This window comes from Denticeps clupeoides, chromosome 3 (assembly GCF_900700375.1).
Source record: "Denticeps clupeoides chromosome 3, fDenClu1.1, whole genome shotgun sequence".
Classification (NCBI taxonomy): Eukaryota; Metazoa; Chordata; class Actinopteri; order Clupeiformes; family Denticipitidae; genus Denticeps; species Denticeps clupeoides.
Genome location: NC_041709.1, coordinates 8,737,150 through 8,760,788, shown reverse-complemented (window position 1 = coordinate 8,760,788; position 23,639 = coordinate 8,737,150). Strand labels below are relative to the sequence as shown.

The following is a 23,639-nucleotide window of genomic DNA, read 5'->3' as shown; positions in this document are numbered from 1 at the left end:
AAGATAACTCCTCAACCATCTCTTGTTCAATAAGGCAAATTAAAATGACTGAAATTTGACCATGAATAAATAAAAGGGACCCGGAGAGACATTGCTGGCTGGGGTTTGCATTAGGATGAGTTTCTATGTATTTGAATCTGCTAGTGGCAGAATTTATGATGTTGTCTCCAGGATGGGAAATATATGGGGCATCAGGATTAATTGTTCTAAAAAGACCACAAATAGCATCTACATGTTTAAAAAAGCTTTAAATTCTCAGTACCTCGACTCTGACTTATGGATGTGAGAATCCATTACCAATCTGAAATGTGATTATTTTTTGAAAGTCATTATGAAAATGTATATGCCTATTTTAATTACCACTACGTAAGACTGTCTGCAGTGGGCCAATCGTTGAATTGCAGTGTCCCACCCAGACATTTCAACAAGACAAGGGGATTTCTCTCCTGAGTCTGGGGTACCCACCCTCCCAGGCTGTCCAGTGCTGCTACATGCTGGTCACTCTCAGCTGTCAGAGCTGATTTATTACCATCTAGCTGTTCAATTTCACATTTTGTCCTCGTCATATCCTTGCCTCGTGATCATGCTGCACTGACCCTTGTAGGGCAGGCAGGGGGATATTGATAAAACAATTATCTGCTCGCCGTTCATTTGATTTTCCATTTCAATTACCCAGCACGGATGGGAGAGAAGAAGATTGCGCTATTGATTTTTTTCCCTTTGCCCCTCTACCTTGTGACAGGACAGGGCCAGACTTGTTCACAGCCTGCTGTGATGACACGGTGTGAGAGGTGCTTCTGCAGCCTGATGTCACTGTCACTTCAGCATCCTGTTTAAGCTGCAAGTCTCTGTTGTTAAAAGCCTGTGCATTAAAACTGCCACATTAATGACGACGTGTGTGAAAGACAGAAAACGTGCACAAACAAGGATAGAAGAATAGAAGGAGGGGGGGGGGTCTGCTCTTATAATGTTACGTGATTAAGGCTAATTGAATTAACAGTAATGCACCACAACTATTCTCAAACATCGGCAGCGCAATTAGCCTTTCAGGATGCATCTCCAGTCTTGTTAATGTGAGCCACCAGTGGGGGGGAGGGGGCGTGCTGTCAATGACACAACGGCACTGGGTATGAACTTGAGACAAAGAATCGACAGAGACACAAACTGACATATTGAACAAAAGTGACTTCACAACCTCATAAACCACCAGAACACTATCAGGCATGCTCTTGTTCACACCTACTCATGTACTGCTATGCAAGGCAATGTGCATTTTATGCAATGTAGTGTTTGTATCGTCACGAATCAAAACATTGCATCTTATGGGTGAATGTCCTCATATACTGTACCTCGAAATCTGACATATTCTGGTATTATATGATTATTGGAATCTTCAAGGAATGATTGGAATAATGAAAACTTCATTTACAGACAAAAATAAAGGAAATTTAAATGCTTTAAATAAAAAAAAACTACTAGATAAGTCACAGTGTTCTTCTCATTATCACATTTCAAATATTTCAACATCTTATTGCAGAAATGTATTAAATGACTGTATTAATTTATACATTTGAACATTTCAGGTGGTGAAATACACACCTGCAGCACACCACCCTTTTATTTTTTTGACCGGTGATGTGTTAGCTAAAAACCAAACTCCATGACTGCTACCACCTCGCAGCCACCTCCATGAAGGAAGGGCCTGAGAGGAGACAATTCCCACAGGCGCGAGCTGAAAGATGAGGGAATATCCGATTTCATATGTCTGTCAATTAAAACCAGACAGGATGCTCGGCAGATCTGATAAGGGTATATTGTTTTGTGAGAGGAACCCTCAGAGGAAACACAAATTGCACCCTTTACAAAGCTGAGTGACTTCCACTCCTCACTACTTGTTTGTTCTTCCTCGCTACAAGTTCACCCTCACACTAGTTATACTCCATTATAAAGACACATTGTTAAATAGCGGCAGGCAAACAAAACTGGAGAAAAGAAGAAGTGGGCCGTGAGAACGGTGTAGGTAACATGTACTAGTGCTTTATGACACAATAAAAGGGAGTTTATGATATTTTTATAGTAATTCCACCACCCTACAACATTGCAATATTTGTTTAAAGCCGCTGAGTCCCAGCAGGGGGCTCGTTTCCCTGTGAAAACTGATGCTTTAAAAAGAAAAAAAAAAAAGAAAAAATATATCACCCCTTTCTTCCAGTTTATCTAAAACTGAAGATATTGAAGTATATTGAGGGATATAGTGTCTGCATAAAACTGACATTTATATTTCTGTGCACGTGCTGGTTTGGACATGAAATCTACATTTGGTTTCACCCAAGCAGCCGCTTGGGTGAAACACGGGGCAACACGAGAACCCCTCAGGACTTCAATGAAAACTCTTTTGTAAAGAAGGGGAATGCACAGAGCATCATAGAACCCATGTCCACACCTCAGTGTGAACATCCTCGGATCCGATCAGGCAGAGAAAAGAATGCATGGTGTGAAAGGTTGGATGTTAAAGAGATTTCATTCTTCAGCCGTTCAGTTTCTGGATTATGGGTGGCGTATGCAGGCCAGAAGAAAATCAGAAAATCCCAAACTACTAGCTTTCCAAACATATCAGTCTGCCTTTTTAATTTACACACTTTTTACACACACAGTTTGAGAATGTGCTTCGTATAGCAGACTGAAGCATTTCGGAGGCTGCGGTTAGAATAGCTCAGAGCCGGCCATGAATTAAATATCAGACAGTGCTTCTTGGCATCCAATGAGAATTATTTGCCTTATTAAAGCGATAGAAAATGCTGATTAAATTTGCATTGCACTGCAGCCTTTATTTCATCCCATTCCTCAATCCAATTTGTGACAAGCAAATGCACAAGTGACATCACTAGACACTCTGCAGGGACAGTATTCCTGAAATGTTGCTATGGATCAAGGCTTTTCTAGAAACGTCCCCTTGAGAAAACATGACATGATGTAAGACAATTTATTTTAACCAAATATGTGTCTTCATAACTTTAAACAGCATACATTAAAAAAAATGATGCATGAAACCTATTTTTTATCCTGTAGCAGCACGTTTGGCTGGTGTTGGTCACTAACACAGAGCTGGGACATAGCAGTGTGCAAATTTCTGTTTTTAATACTAATTCATTTTCAATGGAGAGATAGAGAACTATTCATTTTCCCATTGCTTTCACCTTTTTCATAACACTGGCAGTATATTTATTACGATTTAGATTAGTTGACACTGACAAATGCAAGAAACGACGACCGAAAGGCAAAAAAAAAAGTATTTGAGGGGGAGGGTTAAAAAAACAACATGAAAGCATTGCAACGCCTAAATCAAAATGACAACGATGCAAGTGGAGTCAGCGCAATAAGCAGGGCAGAGCTCGGCTGCAGATTAGTGACTGTCCACGTCTGCACATTAAGTATGAAGAGACGTGAGGGAAGCCTCATGACCAAGAGGATCACCCATAATGTTAATGTTAAAAAATGTGATCACTTTCACAAAACACGGAAAAGGGCACAATTCAATCAGAATACAGAAGAAAAATGAATCCCCAGACATATCATCGTTTCTTTCAGAACCTACCGAGAGGTTTTATCATCTACAAAAGAAAGGTCATCAACTGCAGTACTTCAATAATTCACATGTGGCAAAATATTAAGCAAACTAGATTTCATACAGTTTATTTGATTATTGCATAGATGAATCGATTATTTAATAACAACACACGGCAGGGAAACGTCTTAAAAATTGTGCGTGAACATGCACACACACACACACACACACACCATTATGTATATGAAAGGGTGTATATAAAAGGGGAGTTTCAGGGCTGCGAAATTGAATGACACGAAGGCGATAAAAAAAAAACAATTCCTTGATCCATCATAAAACTCACTAATGGCCTCCCATGCACATCTCAGGCGAGAGTAAAGTTCAAGAGCATCACTAATGTTATATTTTCCTCCATAAAACACACGAGGCGAGGTCTACAGCTTTTATCCCCCATGACAAAATTATGGATGACAACGCATCACAAACGGCACTTATGGCACATGCACATGTCACTGGAGAGATGTAAAATATTAAAATGGACAAAGGCGGGGCGGGACGTTTACTTTCAGGAAATGAAATTTTAATGCTGCTATACTTTAGCTCAATTTGGTTAACCTGCGGAGAGATGGAGGTTGTACTGACAGATCTGAGGCAATGTCGAATTTGTCAGCAGGGCCTCTGAGTGCTGAGGGTGGCCTTCTGGGATACCGTCAGGCCGCTGTAGTAATGTTTGTGTTTCGCACACGTTTGCACGCCAGCCTTCAATCTCCAGAAAAAAGCCCTGTCTGAAAGGCACGGCAAGGTTATCGAGCTCTCAACGACTGCCCCCTTTTCCCCCACTTCCGCCTCCATTATCAACGTTGCATCCGCGCCGTCCCAAGGGTGCCATGTTTACACTGGAAAACAGCGCTGACGCCACAAACAAACACCGAACCTGAGCTTTCCCGTAGCCACGAAAACCTCCCATCTAATCAATCCTGGCACTTCTGCTTGACAGGCATTTGCTCCTGGCAGCCGCTGCCCCCGGACTGCAATCCTGCCACCTCTGTCATGCCTAATTAATAAGTGGGAGGTGCAGCATGTAAAAAATTTCTCAATTAACCTGCTAAAATACAATCTGAGGACGCTAATTGCTAAGCCGCCTGCCACAATGGCTCATTAGCATAGCCTGAGTGCGAAAAACAATTACGGTCGATATTTGCAGCATGGGCTGTGAAAATGGCACGTTCCCCCAGACTGGGCATGGAGAGAGAGACAAAGACAGTGTGGTGGACCGCATCCCTTTTGTTTTCCCACATATTTACTCCATATATATATATATATATATATATATATATATGATCCACACACTGACCTGCAGACCCGTATTATATCTGCGCATGACTACCTCATAATTATTATTACAACACTGGTGAAAGCTTACTCGAGCAGCGGCAGATTAGGGCTCGAGAGTGCATCACTTCTGAGACTTGTCTGGGATTTAAATCAATTATGTTCTGTTCTTGTGTCCATTTTCCAAACCACTGGTCCATGCGACCCATCTCTGACAATCTTCCACAAGCCACAGAGTAAGCAGAAGTGGACGAGACTGGCTGATGGAGGGTAACGATGTACAGACGCAACCCAGGGCCATAGGAGCATTCGTTTTAATTGCCTGATGCCCCGCTGGGGACACGGGCACAGCCCGGCAGATGTACTGGCACCCTCATGGTAACCAGTAACTCGATTTTGGACATTTCAAACTCAAACAACCAGTGAATATTTATTTTCTATATAAGGTCATATATTCCTCGCTGTGCATCATTGCTTTTGATTTTAGCTTCAGCAGGATAGAGATAGTATTTTAGAAAAATAGTGTTGCCATGGTCTCATTAGCACTCCGGGTCTGATTGCTCGAAAATGAAATGTCCCCCACTGCCTTAAGAACTGCTTACTCCTTCAATCCAATGCCGCCAGTAAATCAAGCTAATGATTTAAATTGCCTTCACTTTGCTTATTACAGTCTCACGTCTGCATTGATTCGGTTGAGGGAGAACCGCTCAAGATGTATGTAGTTTATTTATGAATACGCTCACCTTGCAGATTTTTAGATATGCCATTACCCAGCCCCCATCCCGTTTGAGAAGCGGGGCATCTGTGTTTTACCGCAACGAGTCAAGAGTCAATTGGAATGCAAGCTCTGAGTCCGCTGCATGCACCAAAGGTCAAAGTCATGGGTGTGAGGGGAGATGAAGGGAGGCGGACGGCGGGAGAAGGGCATGGCCTATTCCACCAGGTCCACTCACTGCAAGTGAAACTTCCACCAACCAACAACGCGACTTGTAGTGAAGGAAGTGTAATGAACTGCTCTCTCGGAACTGTTAACGGTGCTTGTGCAGCCAAGGCATCGATACAGGCAGAAAACCAACAGCAATTCCCGCTTTGATGCACGTGTTGGGGGGATGTCAAAAATGTGACCCTAGTGGCAAAGCACTTCAGCCTTGGCGGATTAAATCAGCAAGTTGTGAATGTTCCAAAAAATGCTGTACCGATTCTGCCTTGGATTAAACAGTTTTTAGCCGTTTGTTGTTTCAATTCCTTTTCGGCTGAAAGTCCACTGAAAATGCAAAAATGCCTGTTGTCTTATTTATAAAATGCCTTATCACGCAGTACTACATTCAGCCTCAGCAACTATTAATAACCACACACCTTCTTCCAGAGAACAAAATAGCCGGATACATCATTCCGGATCGCATCGGAAAGAAAACAGAATCCCACGCTGCACGCGAACTATCGATCCTCGTTTTGGATGTAACGACAACGATACCCGCCCGCTCGCCAGTCGCGGTAACGACGAAGTTAATTAAAAGTTAGTCGCAGCCTCTTTGGTTGACGGGCGACGCGCGGCGCTGATTGGCTGCCGATCATCGGGGGGGGGGCGTGACCCCCGTCAATCACAGAGGAGCTGACAGACGTCTTCATCGAACTACGTGGTCGTCGGCGCTCCGGCTAAAAGAGCAAAGATGGCGCGGCGGCGGCACCCCTGAAATAAACACAGACGTCGGGATATTGGGGGGGTGATGTGGGGGGGTGAACACGACCTTACCGGTTTTCTCTTTGATCTCGCAGAGGACGCTGAAGAGCGCCGGTTTCATCCGGTGACAGTTCAGTCCATGTTTCCTTTTTCGGGACAAGAAAAAAGAAGAAGAAGAAGAAATGCATTTTTTTTTTTTAAAGTAGTAATATTAATCTTATCCGGATAGTCAATTACAGCTGCTGACAAATGTATTTCATATTTCGTGCGTTTTCTGCGGAAGACCTTTAATACTTTCTGGCACGATAGATAAAACTTAGCCGCCAACACTGCTTAACTTTGCTGGTGCCGACCTGTCTTGTTTTTGCGGGAGACGTGGACAGTATAAGCAAATGCATAATACATAACCCAAGAATCCAATTCCATTCAAACCTATATCGTGTTTAGCGTTCGATCAATCCGAGAAACTAACTTTGCCTGCGCTTCGTCCAGGCTTTGGTCGGTGATGGTCATGATCTGGTGCAGAATGTCCCCGATGTCTTGCTTCCTCCCGTCCCCGTCCGTGCCCTCGTGTCCGTGCGGAGGCGGCAGGGCCATCCCTCCCTGCACCGAGTGAGCGGCCAGGGTGACGCCGCCGAGGGACTGCATGATCCGGGCTTGATCCTCCATGGTGTTGCCGCAGCACAATCAATGCGCTTCTTCTGGAGCCGCGAGGTGCAGGCGAACGCCGCTAATGTCTTTAAATCGCATAAAAGATACGCGCCCGGAGGTAGGATGATGATGATGAGGGTGACGGTGAAAACTGGTAAGAATAATCCCCAGGAATAAAATGCAATCCGAAAAGCCGTCAGGGTCTGGGAGTGTGTTCTTCTCCCTCTCCTCCAAATTCCAAGTAGTTGTCTGTGCAGAATAAGTCAGACACTTCGCGGGCTCTTCGCCATCAAGCTTCTCCACAGCTTCGGTTCTGGATCAATCTTCTGGCGCAAACCGAGAAGGCTGATGTCCAGTCTGCAGCGGCTGCCTCAGAATAGCCCCGGTTAAGGCAGCACCAGTCTGTCTCCCTAAAAACTTGTCCGAAATCCCATCAAGTTCACAAAATCCTCCCTCTGTGGTGTGTCTACTGGAAGGAAAGAAATGGAGAACACACACACAGACACAGCAAATTCCAACTGAGAAAAAAATCTTTCCGTAGGTGATAAATCTCACAATGGGAGCACTGATGTATCATGAAGCCTTTAATTAAATTTTAAATGAGAATGCAAATTCCGATGCGAATGGGGAGCGATGAAAATAATAATCAGATAGATTTAGAAGAAGAAGAAAAAAAACGATGAATGAAAGCGCTTACGGTGCTTAGCAGAGCAAAAGACCGATTTCTCAACATGTGTTCGAGATCGTGTGGTGGCAGACGGCGGTACGCGACATTCGCGTGGCACAGCCGCGACCGACTGAGCTCCAGAGCGGCATAAAACGGCGAGGCGGGGCGAGGAGCGAGGCTCCGCCCACCGAGGGCTGCGCGACTTCACCTTAACCGCTGGGGACGGAAAAGAAGCGCCGGTGACGATGATGATGACAAAATGACACACACACATATGCCTGTAATGTAATAAAACCTCCAGTTTATGAAATATTATCGAACTTTGCGTGCAAAACGAAGCGTGAAAGGTAAGTCGGTAACACGCGATTGAATTCAGTGCAACATCTGCTGTGTTAAATGGAACTGAAATCCTCTGGGTGCTGTTCTTGTTGTTTTGTGTTGTTTGTGGGGTCTGGAAGTGTATTCTCTCTTTCCTCCAAATTCCAAGTAGTTTTCTGTGCAGAACAAGTCAGACACTTGGCGAGCTATTGAAATTGCATGATAAAGTCCGAGTGTTTAATGTCATTTGATGCAATTATTGATACTTTCCACTTAAAAAATATCTAAGATTATATTATTTTTAACACAATGGTCAAAAGTGGGCAAAGCCATTTTATTCCAGTTTTTGGGTGGGGGGCACAGGATGAATGACGTTCATTAACTTACTATTATTAGGTAAATAAGGTCAGACATACATATAGTATTTGGTGGGAGCGCCTCGAGTGACAATGTCCCTGTATGACGACATTTATTACCGTGGCCAGCTGTCAAGACGCAGCCGCCGAGCACGTAGGAACACAGACTATGCGCTGCACTCACTTCCCCGCCCGGCGAGGAGAAGCGTCTTGTTGCAATATGGTGCATTATAGAATACGACTTAACACACCACACCGGGTTATGTTCAGTTGCATTTTTACAGTTGTAAGTAAATGTTATTCTGCACCACCTAAACGCGCAGTGGGAGCGCTCGCATAACTGAAGTGAGACCCAAAAGCCCGTCAGCTGAGACAACTTGCCTCAGAGACTTCCTTTGACTGCTGTTAAAGATGGCCAGATGTTATTGGCTATTACGTCTGCCAATTGTTTTAGATCTGTAATCTGATTGGTTGTTCCTTATGTCTGTCAAACTCCGTCGCGTTGCTTCCTTGCGCCGCCTAAATAATCACATGTCCACTTCCGGCATGAGGACGCACAAGACGGAAATAGCGTATTACATATGGCAACAACAGAAGACATAGATTGGTTTCTTTTAATTTTGTGATCATTTATTTTCTTGTACTCGCCACGGTGAAATGAGACCATTTGCTCGGGCAGATGACACCTCGCGTCCTGGACCTTTCCGCTTTTTAATAGACATGTATAAAGGTATGTTATCATCCGCTGCTAACAAGTTGGCTAGATGCTAAATGCATCAGTCTAATTACAAAAGCCGCGCTCAGACCGGCCTTTCGCTGGCTGAGCCGCTGATTTCCGTCTGCGCGGCTGTACGTATGGCTGTTGGACCTTGATAGTGCCCCGCGTGTGGTGTTGTCACGACTGTGTAACTTCAGGAACTCCAGTTAACCAGCTAGCATTTTCATCGCCTGGGCGTCTTTTGGTGGACCTGTGCGATTGCAGACAGACTAAATGCGCGACCGAGCTGGTTTGTTTGAAGCAAATTTATAATTTGTGATAAATGGCTCCGCAGAGGGTTTCAGGTGGACCGACCCTAAGATTGCTAGAGAGCGAGACGCTATTGTAATGTGGATAAAGCTGGCCAGAGGTTTGATTATTCGTTTGTGTTTGCCATTAAGACAGATAAATCTCTCATTCTGGGTGTGTTCTATGTCAACACAGATATGACAATAACAATTTAAATCTAAAGCCACCATGCCAAGTTAGTTTCACAGCTCTCTGGACAAGTGTAGGAAAAAGAGAAGTGACATTAGCCAAGTTTTCTTATTGGCAATGATGTGAATGTGGATAGACTACATGTATATTCTCTTCTGGCAGACCAGCACACATGTTCCACCATGGAGAGGAGAAAATAGCACACAAGCGGAGAAAAAGGAGGAGGAGGAGACAAAGCCCACTCAACTGAGCCCCACTGAGTTGGCCGAACATCCAAGGAGCGAAATCGCGGGACTACAAACGTTGGATTGGAGGGAGAACAGAGCCGGGAAGAGAGTGGATGGTTCGAAGATTGTTGAAAGCGCTAAGTCAGAATGGCTTTCTTGGACAACCCCACCATCATACTGGCACACATCCGACAGTCCCACGTGACCAGCGATGACACGGGCATGTGCGAGATGGTGCTGATTGACCATGACGTGGACCTTGAGAAGTGTCAGGCGTCTGCCTTGCTTGGAGGTGGCGGCTCCTCATTCAGCTCTGGTCAGCTGAGTGACGGCAGCAGTGGGGGAGACAGCCAGAACTGTGACCTTTCCCAGTCGGTGGACATTACCTCCAGTTGGGACTTCGGGATCCGTCGAAGGTCCAACACAGGTAAGAGGTCCTTCATCTTCTCTCCACTGACTTCTTGTCTGAATCACTGACAGATTCTGCTTCTGGGCCTTAAATCCTAATCATCGATCTGCAGCTTTTAGGCTATTACGGCTTTGGTTCCTTCATTCACGCAAATGACTTATTGCTTCATGGTGTATAAAGCCTTTTCATGAGGGTCTTGCTAGAACCTCGCGAGTAAGAATGCAACCATGGCAACATTGGCAGCCTGCATGAAAATGCAACAGCATTTCAGCTTTTGTAATGAGGAGAAACCAGTCAATGAAAACGTACGCTTTACAATGAAACATTGCTTTATTAAATCCAGTGATTTTTCCTCCTGAATATCATTTCATGCCTTATTGCCTGCATTGTTGACTTTTTGCTGCTAGGTTTGACAGCACGGTGCTAACTGAGCTTAGTTTTACCTTCCAATGGAAGGGGTAGTCCATTTAATTGGCATAATGCTTTTAGTAATTGGGTGTAGCCGGTGTGGAGGATTTACCTACATTACAGTTTTTGTTTTCAATTTCTGTTGGGATTGAGCAGTACCGTTTTCAATTTTTTTTTCTTTTTAATGGTTTTGGCAAATGTTTTGTGCTTCTGTAATAATCAGGTGGTGCATAAGGCTGACGCAAATGGAAATAATGCCTTTTTGTTTTTCTCAAACAAGTTGTGCACGGAAATGATTGAACAGATTCCGCCCCTCAGCATTTTTTTTGTGTTGGGATGATGTTAATGTTAGAGTATAATTTTTTTAGTTTAGGATTTAATCTTGGGTCATCTTATGTTCAATCATCTTCTGTGCCTTTGTTTATGTGTACATGTGGTGACTGGTGGGATGCGGGCTTGTGTCAGACATCTTAGGAAAGAGCTTTTAGACACGGTCAGGTCCTCATTCTACCATCACGCTGCCTCTTTTTTTTGTACAGTTGAAGGTACCTAGAGTGGCAAGTGAGGCCAGAATGGTTGTTGAACCTGGTGTTCCATGAGAGGGCACTGGTTGATTTGGAGACCACATTTTAGGAACGACCTGTAGCCTAAATGCTTCATTGTCTGTAAGTCCAATAAGTGGGGCTTTTTGTAATTACCAAAGGGAGTCCAAAGGCACCTCCTTTTGGCTCTTGTTTGGCTCTGCATATTTTGAGTTGAGGACTGGTGGTCTCATTGGTGGAACGTGTGGCACTCAGTGTTTTTCTTCTGAGAAACATCTAAATGCAATGTCTTACCAGTCCTACCAGGGCATGAAGACATTCAAGACAAACCAGTGGCAGCCGGTAAGCAATGCAGACGTGAATAAATGGCCTTCTTTTATATAATTGGCATGTAATCTGTGGGCAAGTAATATGAATTTACATTTACAGCATTTTGGCAGCCTGAAGTTGCAAGTCAGGGTTATTGTTCTGTTTGTGTTAGTATTTTCCTTTATTTTAGAGTTTTTTTTTGTTGTGGTTATTATACACTTTTGTTGTAGCTGTATAATATATAATCGACTACATATGTGTAGTTTTTATTATTGTTTATTTGATTATATGTATGATTTATATAATGCATCCAGAAAGTATTCACAGAGCATCACTTTTTCCACATCGTGTTATTTTACAGACTTTTTCCAAAAGGGATTTAATAAATTTTCCCCTCAGAATTCTACTGTGGGTATATGGCCAAAATTATTGGAAATATATTTCTTTTTTTGTGTAGGATCACAAAAATCACAGACATCATGTTATAAGTGTTTGCATTAAATGGAAAGGACAGTGTGTGAACCGCCATGGTGCCAAACATGACGTCAGTCAGTCCAGCACCATGGTCATTTGATGAATGGTGCCATAAACTATTGGCAGAGTGGTTTTCTGATGCGTTATGTCAGCGATGGGCCATGCTGCATATCAATCCAGGCGACGATGCGACCTGCCAGACAATCGCTGACATTACTCTCCGAGGGGCATAAACTGTGCACCGGCTGAAGCGTGATCGATACTCAGCCGCACAAAATTTGTAATCTGAATTTCAAGCAAGGTTTGTGATGCTGAAATCCAAGGAGGTTGCGTGATGAGTGCATTTTCTTCCAAAACCTTGGGCAGGGAGATGTTCTGTTAACTCGAGGGTTAAGCTGTAGCAAAATCTTCATACAACCTTTTTTTGAAATCTGAAAAAAATTGCTTGTCTTTTCGTAGGCATGCATGAATATTGTCTTCAGCAGTATTCAACAAATTATATTTATTAGGCTGTTGTATATGCCCTATCAAAGGATAATTGATGGATAAGTAATATTGTGACATCTGAAAGTGATGATGAGTCTTCCCAAAATTGTTATCTGGTTTGGGAGGTAGGCTAATCAGAATCACTTTGCTTTCAAGCTCAGAGACTGGAAAGACTGAGGAAGGAAAGACAGAACCAAATCAAATGCAAAAATGTCCAGTGGAAAGAAAGAGCAACTTCCCAATCAGGTATTGTGTGAATTCTTCATACTGTGGAGTTTTGTCAATTCGTTTGATGTTATAAACTCATCCTGCTCTAATGTCATTGTTTTCTAATTGTCCCCGCGTGTCCTAATTGCGTGCCTAGTTGAAGACTTGGGCTCCTTGTTTGAAAAGAAGGACTTTAAGGACAGGCCTAAGAACACAGGAGTGAAGTCCACCCTCTCCCTCCGACTGGAACAGTGTCCACAGCAGCTCAACAACCCCTTCAACGAGTACTCAAAGTTTGACGGCAAGGTAGGTGTTTATACAGGAAATGTTCTCGTCTTCTTGATGAGGGTTTTGGGCTGCAGTGTTATTTTGTGATAAACACCCATCTGAAAGTCACCGTGAGCCAATATGAGGTGAGAAAAATGAAAAGGCAGGCAAAAATGGAGCCAATGTACATATATTGATATATATTAGTGGTGCCAAACAATATTTTTTTTTAATTGAGTTAATCACAATAATAGCATGAATTTGCTTGTATTTTTGGTAGATGAAACAAATTCACTTTGTGGGTGTGGGCATCAACTTAAACCAAAACAATCTATCAACACTGAACATTTTCCAGGGCTACTGACCTGCTGCCAAACCAGCAACCACCAACACACAATGCATTTTGGTTGATGTGAAGTAGTGCTGCACCATTAATCTAATCGCAATCGTAATCGCGATGTCAGTCTGTGCGATTACATGAACGCAAAAAGCTGCGATTTAAATGATTAGTACATGGATTGGATCAGCAACATATCCGATCCATTCTCTCATTCTCTCAAAGTTTGCGAGTCTCACTTCAGTCGGATGTGACGTATTTGGTCACATGACTTTCGATTTGGAGACATATGGTTAGACGCCGCATGACGCGCTGCATCGTACGTCAACGTCGCCGCCATATTGCGAGAGGCTCTGCTGTGGCATGAAGCATATACATGTCTATGGAGAGAAGTGCATAAAAATGCCTCACTCTTGTGCTGCTTGGGGCTCTACAAACCGCTGTATGCTCCAAACCAGGGATTACATTTCATAGGTAAGGCTGGACTATTGTTTTTAATATATTTGGCCATTATTAAATCCCCGTTTTATAAGTCTTAACCTTAGCTAAGATAGGCTAAGCTAGCGAAGCTATGCATTCCTGTGTTCAAGTTAGCCTCCAAACAACGTTTTGGCTAAACGTAGGCATTAACTATTTAGACTGTTCTTAGCTGTTTACTTAACTTTTCTCAAACTTTGAAGATTTCCTAAAGAAATTCACCTCTGTTTACAAATCTTAACCTTAGCTAAGCTAGAAAAGCTATGCATCCCTGAGTTCAAGTCAGCCTCCAAACAACGTTAAGGATTTTATAATGGCCAAATATAATCAAAACAGTTGTTTAGCCTTACCAGGGTTTGTCGTTCGACAGTAATGTAAAAGAGTTTTTTGTGATTTATTTAATTTTGTAGAATATTGTATTTTGAAAGCACTGGGCATTTCAGGTTATAAGTAGTTTGTATGTTTATCATATCGCAATCGCATATCGCAATATTGATCTCAATAATCGCAATATGTCTTTTTCCCTAAATCGTGCAGCCCTAATGTGAAGCACACCAGGGAACACCTTCTCATTCATTTAAAATATTCTTGCTTTTCAGTAATAGCAACTAAAAGGAAATAATGAAAACTGCAATTATGGCACGAAGTCTTCTTACATGAGCAGGTGCTGAATTCAGTGTATATGATTAATTTGCATTGAAAACAGAGCATTGCAAGTTAACATGACTGGCCGAAATGGATCATTTGGGAGAGCATTAGTCTGAAGATCTAAATGTCCCTGGTTCAATCACGGGTTTCGGCATGACTTGTGGGACTTTGTCAAGGCTGTTGTTTTCTTGCACTTGTATTTATATAGGGGTGGCAGTAGCCTGGTGGGTAACACACCCGCCTAGTCACAGGTTCAAACCCCACTGTACTACCATTGTATCCCTGAGCAAGACGCAAAAAAAGAAAGTGAATTGACTGTCATTGTGAAACACTGCAGCACAGCACACCGTGCACACAACGAAATGAGGACACATTGCGTTGTGTGCACGGTGTGCTGTGCACACAACGAAATGTGCCCTCTGCTTTTAACCATCACCCTTGGTAGCAGTGGGCAGCCATGACTGGCTCCCAGGGAGCAGTGTGTAGGGACTGTGCTTTGCTCAGTGGCACTTTAGTGGGACCTTGGCGGATCATTTACATTTAAATGCAAATTAAGGCACTATATATTGTTACTAAATTGCTCAATATAATTAGTATTATATCTTTTTCTTTGTTGCTAATAGGGCTGCAACTAACGATTATTTTAATAATCGATTAACCTGTCGATTGTTTTTTGATTAATCGTAGAATTGGATATAAAAAAAACAAGAAAAGCATTCATTTCCAACCCTTTATTCAAAAACAGAACAGAACATGTTGCTCCTTGAGCTGTTATAATAATAATAAAACAAAAATTGACTAACACAAAAAACATACACATGTATGCTTTACATCTGCCAAATATAGACTTTTTTTAAATAAAGTGCCACATGAGCTGCCAGAACGATAAATAATTTAATAAATAAAAAAATAATTAGAAGAAGGAAAAAAAACAATACAAATCAGAAAATTTAACAGGATTTGTTTGAATGTCAGAACTTGTTCTCTACACTACACTGCAGATGCACACACTCGCAGACGCACACACTGACACACACACACACACTGCAAAAAATGCTTTTCTAACTTAGTAGTTTTGTCCTGATTTCAGTCCAAATCTCTAAAAAATCTTAATCAAGATACATTTACTAGACACATGAAATAGCATAAGAAATTGTCTTTTTTTCTGATAAAACATCTCAAAATTAAGTGATTGTTTGTTTAAAACAAGCAAAATTATCTGCCAATGGGGTAAGAAAACTAATCTTAATGAGATATAATCTCAAACAGAAGTTTTAAGCATCACTTAATTTTCTCATGCCATTTTTCTTGTCTCGTAATCTTGATTTAAGATTTTTTAGATATTTGGACTGGAAACGAGACAAAATTACTATGTAAGAAAAGCTTTTTTTGCAGAGTAGCTATACATGACAACAGATTGAAAAATGAATGGTCCAAAAAAGGATAGTGAATAAAACATGTCTTTAGTCTTTTAATGCAAAGTAACTATAGCACCCCTGCTTTACTACTGTTATTAACAAGCTAACGCTAACTTGTCATGCTTGTCAAGCTGGATGACGGGTAAACATTTACATTTACAGCATTTATCAGACGCCCTTACCCAGAGCAACTTACAATCAGTAGTTACAGGGACAGTCCCCCTGGAGCAACTTAGGGTTAAGTGTCTTGCTCAGGGACACAATATGCGAGTCGTCCAAGCGGAGACGCAGAGTCCGAACGCTGTTTCATTCCCCCCTCCACACCTGTAGGTGGCGCTGTAAGTCCCCGTCTAGTTCTCCTCCGCGGCGAGTTAAACACCCGCACCAGGGACATTACGTTCCTCACTTCAAAACGGAACAATAGTAGGATTCTGTAGTGACTTACCCTGCTGCTGAACTCCCTTCTTCCCCCTCAAACACTCCAACATGCTTGCGTTTCAGGTGCTGGATCATTGCCGTGGTGCTCCTGTGCCGTGTCATGTCGCTTTTGCATATTTTTGCGCGGATTTCTCTTCCTCCGCCATGTATCTTTCCTCTACCTCTGCTTGTTTTTTTTGGGTTTTTTGCTCCGTGCTGTCTATGAGACGGCAAACTCTGCTAGCATCTGTGCGCGAGTGAGACCGAGTGTGTTCACTCCGCACTCAAATAAAGTTTTTTTTTTTTTTTTTTTTTTTTTTTTTAAATAATCAAACATCTCTGCGTCGCGCGACATAACGAATCGATTAGGAAATTCGTTGCCAACTCTTTTAGTAATCGATTTTTATCGATTCAATCGATTCGTTGTTGCAGCCCTAGTTGCTAAGCAACCAAGTAAGCAATTTTACTAAAATTGCGCGCCTAGTATTTAGCTCTTGCAACTGATATTTACAGAGAGTCAAACAGCTGAACGCTCTGTCGCAATGCATGATCTGAACAGGTTTAACCTTTTCTGCTCCTTGCTGTGTGCCCATGGTTTCTTCTGTCTGTGCTGCCGCAGTACCAGTATTGCTAGAAATCATGACTCATTTCAACAGATGGCCCAGTCCACTTTGGCTTATTTTCCTCCATTGCTGTACACATTCTTCCTTATAATGCGTCCTTTGGTATTCACACTGAGATCATGTTCTGATGACAGTTTACACCTCACCATCTGTCATTTATATATTTCCTCCCAAAGCTCCACTCTGGCAGAAAGCCGCAGTAAATTGCAAGTGGGGATCCGGGTTAATTGTCTCTCCCGTTCAGGACAAGGGAAGACTATGCAGCCTTTTGCGAGCGTACGAGGTCTAACTGCATCAGCAGCAGATTAAGATTCATGGCAGGCTTGTGATTTAAGATAGGCATAATGGGAGACGACCACACAGTGGAGCCAGGGCAGATGTTTACATGAGCCCCGCTTGACTCTGACAGCAGTTAAAAAGTACAGTCTTCGTAATGAAATTTGCAGCGTGGCGTGTCAGTAGCGGGCTATGGATCGAATTAAACTGTGGCGAAGATTTATGTGCAGACAGGTAGCACTGAGGAGACAGGAGGATGTTGCTCAGCAGCGCTTTACACATCACGTGGGTTTAGAAAAAAAACACCAATGTCACGTCTAAAATGAATTCATCCTGCCTATACCTGAATCCCTTTTTGTGGAACTATAGCGAAAATAAAAGACAAAGGCCAAAATGAAATTCTAATGAGGTATTAGCTGACCATTTGTAGTAGGGCCGAACGACATGACGAATTTGAATAACAACACTATTTTGCAACCCCAGACTCTGCACTATTGCTGCAGGAAGACTCATGCACAGACATGCTGGGTTGGCTGGAGACAGTCAGTGAGCGAGAGACTGGAGCGTTGGGCATGCGGGCAGAAGAGAGGCAGATGCCACCATGCCGCGGTGGGGCGAATGCGGAAGCGGATGACGCGTTTTCCATTTAATTGGCATTCTGATGGCCGGCCGGTGCTCTGTCAGTGTTTGTCAATGTGGCGTCAACTCTGCTCCCCTCAACTCGCCTCAACTCCAGTTGGCCCGACCCCTTTTCCTGCTTTCCTCAACCCCGATTCCCTGTTTGTTGTGTTCGTTGTGCGAGCGTCAAGCCTCCGTGGGGGTTGCAGTGTACGCTGAACACGCTCGCAGAGGAAACGGTGGAGACTCATCCGCTACTTTGCGTCATCTCGAGATTTGGTTCCATGTCTCCTCCGACATTCGCGTCACACCACAGCCCCGTGACCCAAAGTTCACTGTGCTCGCCGCAAGATGTAGCTTTCCTTTCAAAAATCAGCGAGTGGCGCTTTTTCTTAAAATCATTCAGCCCTCATTTGTAGAGCCGTACCCGTACCCAGCTTTCCTGTGAGAGGGCTCGGAATTTTTTTCTTTATGTATCGTAGGTAAGAATCTCCATTCTGAGGGGAAAAATCAGTTTGAGCAAGAAATGAAGTCATCCTAATGATCCTAATTAAAGCTGGTTTTATTAATTTTATAAAGTCATCAATCAGACCACATCAGCTATTTCACAGTCCATGTTCATTTAAAGCACAGACTCCATTGTTTCTGTTTCTCTTTTACCACATTTTCCATTGTCACATCTGCAATCAGCTTTATAATGCTGTAGGTCATTTGGATGAATTAACTTTGTTGAACCACAAAAAACGTACTTATGTTCTGAGGTAGCCCGCCAGCTTCTAACAAATTGAACTCTGGCAGCACTTCAAGCCGCCGGGAAGTTCTGTGCAGAGCGCTGGCTGTCATGTTAAAGTGCCCGGCACTTCAGCTCCCACACGCTGAGGTAATGGCCTGTTGTCAGCGAGCTCAGGCCTTCGTACGCGGCCCCGCCGCTCAGAGCTCGTTCGTGGCCCCATCGCTTCTTAGACATTAGCCTCTCATTATGGAGCAGGCCTTTAACACAGGTCTACAATTAAAGCGTAAGCGCGGTGAGGGGGAGGCGAATTCACAAAGTAGGAGTTCAGTGCAACGTGGGAGAGCTGGGCTCCGTAAACGTTTTTTGAGTTGTGCAGTATTATTTTAGGCTTTGTAAAGAGATCATTTATCTTTATTCCTACTAAACTGTTTAATAGATTCTGAAAAGACATTTTGGTCTGACTGACCAATGTACCAATTTACAGTAGGCTAGTCACTGTTCCCCATCAACAGCAGCTTTCTCAGAATTTATTGCCAAGCTTTTGAATGATTCTAAAGTCCAGATTCGTACAGTTTTCAGAATGAGAGTGAGCCAAGTAACCCTATTTATCAGCCGGCCTTATCCAGAGCGCCTTACAATCAGTAGGTACAGGGACAGTCTCCCTGGAGCAACTTAGAGTTAAGTGTCTTAGGGACACAATGGTAGTAAGTGGGATTTGAACCTGGGTCTTCTGGTCCATAGGTGAGTGTGTTACCCACTAGGCTACTTCCACCCTTAATGTGGATTTGGTTGTCTGTATCTGGCTCCAAAGAAAAAGCAGTACAGATGAGCATGAAGACTCTGTGCTTCCCTGAACCCTTTCAAGAAGCAAATAATTTGGAATGTTATACATTCACATGGAATATGGCTTTCCTTGTTGCCACTTGATTGTCTTGATTATGGGAGGTGTACGTGTTCTGACATTCAGCAAAATTGTTTGACATAAGACTCAAGTGAACTTACATATTGTGAACTGTGCTGCTGCTGTTCTTCTGCCTGAATCTGGACTACATTTTGAATCTGAAAGTACATTTTGTACTTTTTTTTTAACTAAAATTCTTATGCTTGAAGTTCCTTCATATCAGTATCTGCTTTACTTTTTGAACCAATTCAGTCGCTGAAAACTTGCCCATGCATATTGGTTTTCAACATGGCGGTGCACACCTTGGCCATGCTTCTTATCTTTTTCTATTTTATTTATATTTCTCTTTGTCTTGGCCTATTTGTAAGCTTCTTAAATCTATGAAATATGTTAATGAATTCACAAGAAATACAGTTATTACATACACATCGTGCAGCATGAACACATCCTCAGTGGTGAACCCAGGGGCAGTGTGGCCTAGCGGTTAAGGAAGCGGCCCCGTAATTGGTTGCCGGTTCGAATCCCAATCTGCCAAGGTGCCACTGAGGTGCCACTGAGCAAAGCACCGTCCCCACACACTGCTCCCCGGGCGCCTGTCATGGCTGCCCACTGCTCACTCAGGGTGATGGGTTAAATGCAGAGGACAAATTTCACTGTGTGCACCGTGTTCTGTGTAGCTGTGTATCACATGTGACAATCACTTCACTCAGGGTCATCGGGTGTTTCTAACTATAAGAAAAGTGTTAATGACTTCACAAGAAATGCACAACAGTAGTGGTTATCACTTTTATCTCCCCAAAATGGGAAGCACATGACTGGGGTTGTTTCGTTTTGTAAGAGCTCAGAGCCTGTTCATGTTTGGAGACTGCAAATGCTTTTATAATTTGCCATTTTCACTCAGACGCGATGGTTGATGCATCATTATCGCGGGTCAGCCTAGAAGGCCTTGCGATTCCAGCTCTGGCACAATTATAAAACAATAAACTTGTCGTTTAAGAAATCACTTCTGCCAACATGAGGCGCTCACAAAACCCATTATTTTATCCGAGAAATCCTTTATTGGAACAGTAATAAACAATATTTTTAGGGTGGGGGGAGAAATTAATTACAAATGTATGGAACAAAGACTAGCTTTGTGCAGCAGTGGCATTCGATGGTAGGAGGATGGTAATGTGAAGGATCGAGCTGCTTTGTTCCTCAAATGGTTTGAAGTGAACACAAAGCTGTCAGACGAGTTTGCATGATGCCTCCTTGCATTAGGTTCAGCCCTGGGCTCTCACACCTTTGTAGGGGGTGGGGGGAAATAAACAGCCTTTTTTGACATTCTGCAGTTTTTGGTTCAGATTGTCATTCTGCATCATTTTGTTTTTAACGGCCTTCGCACCTGTTTCCCTCCTCGCCTGTCTGTTCGCGCTCACTCTTTGACACGTTCTCCCGGGTGCGGCAGACAGCATAATGACATGCAATTGAATCCTCGGTCAAATTATTATGTGATTGTAGAAAACAAATGTTGATTGTAACGTCTGATATTAAAAGCTTCAGGTAATTGGGAATGGGCTTGCTGGCCCATAACCGGGATGCTGCGTTTAGTTTGTGTTGCTGATGTTGTCCTCTCTTTGTTGTTAATTTAAAGTGCTTTTTTTTTCCCGCCTGCAGGGCCATGTAGGTACAACAGCAACCAAAAAAATCGATGTCTACCTCTCGATGCAGTCTGCTCAGGAGAAGCTGCATCCCATGACTGTCGTCACCATGGCCAACGCTCGGGTCCATGACCTCATTGGACTGATCTGCTGGCAGTACACCAGTGAGGGGCGGGAACCCAAACTCAAGTGAGTGTGTTCTCTTCTCTTTAACCCTCCATTTGGAACTGCAACTGTGACACAAAATGTGCGTGAGCAGCATCAGAAATTATGCTAAAATAATCTTTAGGAAATGCAGTATTATAACTATGGATTTAGACCAATAAAAATCATTTCAAAAGTTGTTAATTTTTTTTCTAAATCTTTATTTACAGTCTATACAGATATAGACAGCTGGAGATTATTTTATGCAACTTTATTCCCTAATTATTATTTTTAAATGTTTATAAAATGCTCATCAAGTGCATTTGCTTAGTATGCAACGTGATTGTGTTATTTTTCTGTGCTGCTGGCTGCTTCTTGGTTTCTTTGGGCTTTAGCGCTCTGCACTCTGCAAGTGTTGCCCATTGTTTCTCTCTTCACTGAATAGTATCCTTGGATGGCCCTCTGATCAGCAGAAGAATCTGTTCCCCAGTAGATGGCACAATATGAAGATTTATCATTTAAATACATTGGAGTGAATACAGTAATAAAAACAGAAAAGGGGGAAACAACAAAGAGAAAAAAAACACAGCGAAACCCAGACGGCCACAACAAAGGCCACCCCTGACAGTCAGTGGTTGAGGTGCGACATGAATGGCATAGCAATGAGAAGTCCTGTATCCCAGGGTGCTTTGCTGCAGAGAGCCCGGGAGACTCTAGCAGTGCTGGGAATGAGCCTCACCTACAGGTGCCCCCCCACCCCCAGGCAGGCCCTTGTGAATATGGTCTTCGGGCTCACAGGCAGAAGCGAAGAACTTTTTCAAAGACATTCTCACCGAGAATCGAGTCTTTTAGCACTGAAGATGTAGGAATTTGGGCAATTTGTTCTTTGCTGCTGCTACTTAACGTCAGGCCCAGTGCTATTGAAATGAAGGACCGTAAAAGGAGAGCAAAGGAGAGACGAGGAGCTGCGGAGATGCAGCAGAGAGCAGAATGACGGAGAGGTTGGGTGAGATTCACCTCTCAGATAGCTGTGCTCCCTGAGGCTCTACCCTGTGCTGCTCAGGGAGAGGACCTGACATGAGCTCTGACAGCCAGTCTCTCCCACTCAGACCACGGCCCAGAGAGGTGTCAGCCAAAATTAAGACACTTCCTCTCCGGTCCAGCAGTGAGGGGTTTTCTCCCAGTATGCCTCTGAGGAGACTGAAGGCTAATTTATAGCTATTATTGCATTATATATCCTACATTAAACATGAAAGCCCTGCAACATAAAACCTAACAAAGTGTTGCAAATATTCTGATAATAGTATCATAAAACATGTTTTAACATCACTTTTGACTGAAAATTTATTATTTTTGTTACATAAAATACATTTTATTATGCTGACAGACACCTTCATACTCATGTTCTTCATTTTCATTCTAACCGACCATTCAGTGATTGCTCGTGCCCTATTAATGGGAGCACCACTCCTGCTGGGACAGAATTGTTAGGAATAAAAATGTGACAACAAATGTGACTCATGTACTAATGAACATTTATTGTGCATTAACACAAAAGAGTTGTCTCTGTTTGAGATGTGCCCTTATTTTTACAAAACACCTGCCCACGGATGCCACTTGTCTTGAAAAGGCTTTTATCGACTGACCACTACTTCATACAGTACAGAGGATGACTCAAACTTGAACCAATCAACCAATTCCTTTCTCATTGCACCTAGGCAGTTATGAAAATGTTACGCCACATTAAAAGCCTCCGTTGCTTTTGTACAAACTGTTCCAGTATCAGAGACAGGAATTCTCAGTTTTCACACCCACCCTCCCACATGACATTAGTTTTTGGTCTTGATGCAATTTGTGTCTCTGAGGTTGTCTTCTCACATGAATAAGATACCAAAAATAAAGCCTTAAAAAGACTGAGTACCCTGTGTACTCAAACAGAAGCAGAGTTTTGTAACAATCCCCCCACTGTTCCCTCCATTTTAATTACCCATGCTTTTAATTGGCCGACAGCTTAAATTGTGCCTCTGTTTTGTTTGTGCTGCTCTTGTTCAGGGTTTGAGGCGGTCATAACCCCTCTGTTGTGTTGACTTGGAAACTGGAGGGAGATGCCAAACTGGGGCGCACAGTGGTATTCCCAAATGAGGAAATTTTAATGACCCATGTATTTATACACTATATCTACCAGAATGTTAAAACCACTGCAAGGTGAAGTAAAAAAAAAAAAAACAATTTCTGTTCACAATGGTAATTCAAGTGTTTATAATGCAGCAAGGAAACAGTCATTTCTTGGATTTGTGTTGGAAGCAGGAAAAT

The 23,639-nt window shown here is 42.9% G+C and overlaps 2 protein-coding genes across 6 annotated transcripts in view; one reads left to right on the top strand and one right to left on the bottom strand.

The window, feature by feature from the left end:
• pbx3a (pre-B-cell leukemia homeobox 3a) overlaps positions 1-8,018 on the bottom strand; it is a 39,135-nt gene extending 31,117 nt beyond the window's left edge. For 3 of the 5 annotated variants that reach the window (XM_028972980.1, XM_028972979.1, XM_028972981.1), the window contains exons 1-2: positions 7,051-8,013; positions 6,651-6,724 (exon numbers count right to left, since the gene is read on the bottom strand). In XM_028972980.1, coding sequence (XP_028828813.1) covers positions 6,651-6,724; positions 7,051-7,247 — 271 coding nt within the window. In that variant the 5' untranslated portion in view covers positions 7,248-8,013. Of the gene's footprint in view, positions 1-6,650; positions 6,725-7,050 lie in introns of all 5 variants that reach the window. The other 2 variants (XM_028972977.1, XM_028972978.1) reach the window with 2 other exon arrangements.
• A 1,101-nt stretch (positions 8,019-9,119) lies between these two features.
• Positions 9,120-23,639, top strand: part of mapkap1 (MAPK associated protein 1) — a 35,826-nt gene continuing 21,306 nt past the window's right edge. Inside the window, exons 1-5 of the mRNA XM_028974828.1 lie at positions 9,120-9,300; positions 9,928-10,419; positions 12,777-12,866; positions 12,985-13,133; positions 21,199-21,371. Of these exons, the coding sequence (XP_028830661.1) occupies positions 10,140-10,419; positions 12,777-12,866; positions 12,985-13,133; positions 21,199-21,371 (692 nt within the window). The 5' untranslated portion in view covers positions 9,120-9,300; positions 9,928-10,139. The remainder of the gene's footprint in view (positions 9,301-9,927; positions 10,420-12,776; positions 12,867-12,984; positions 13,134-21,198; positions 21,372-23,639) is intronic.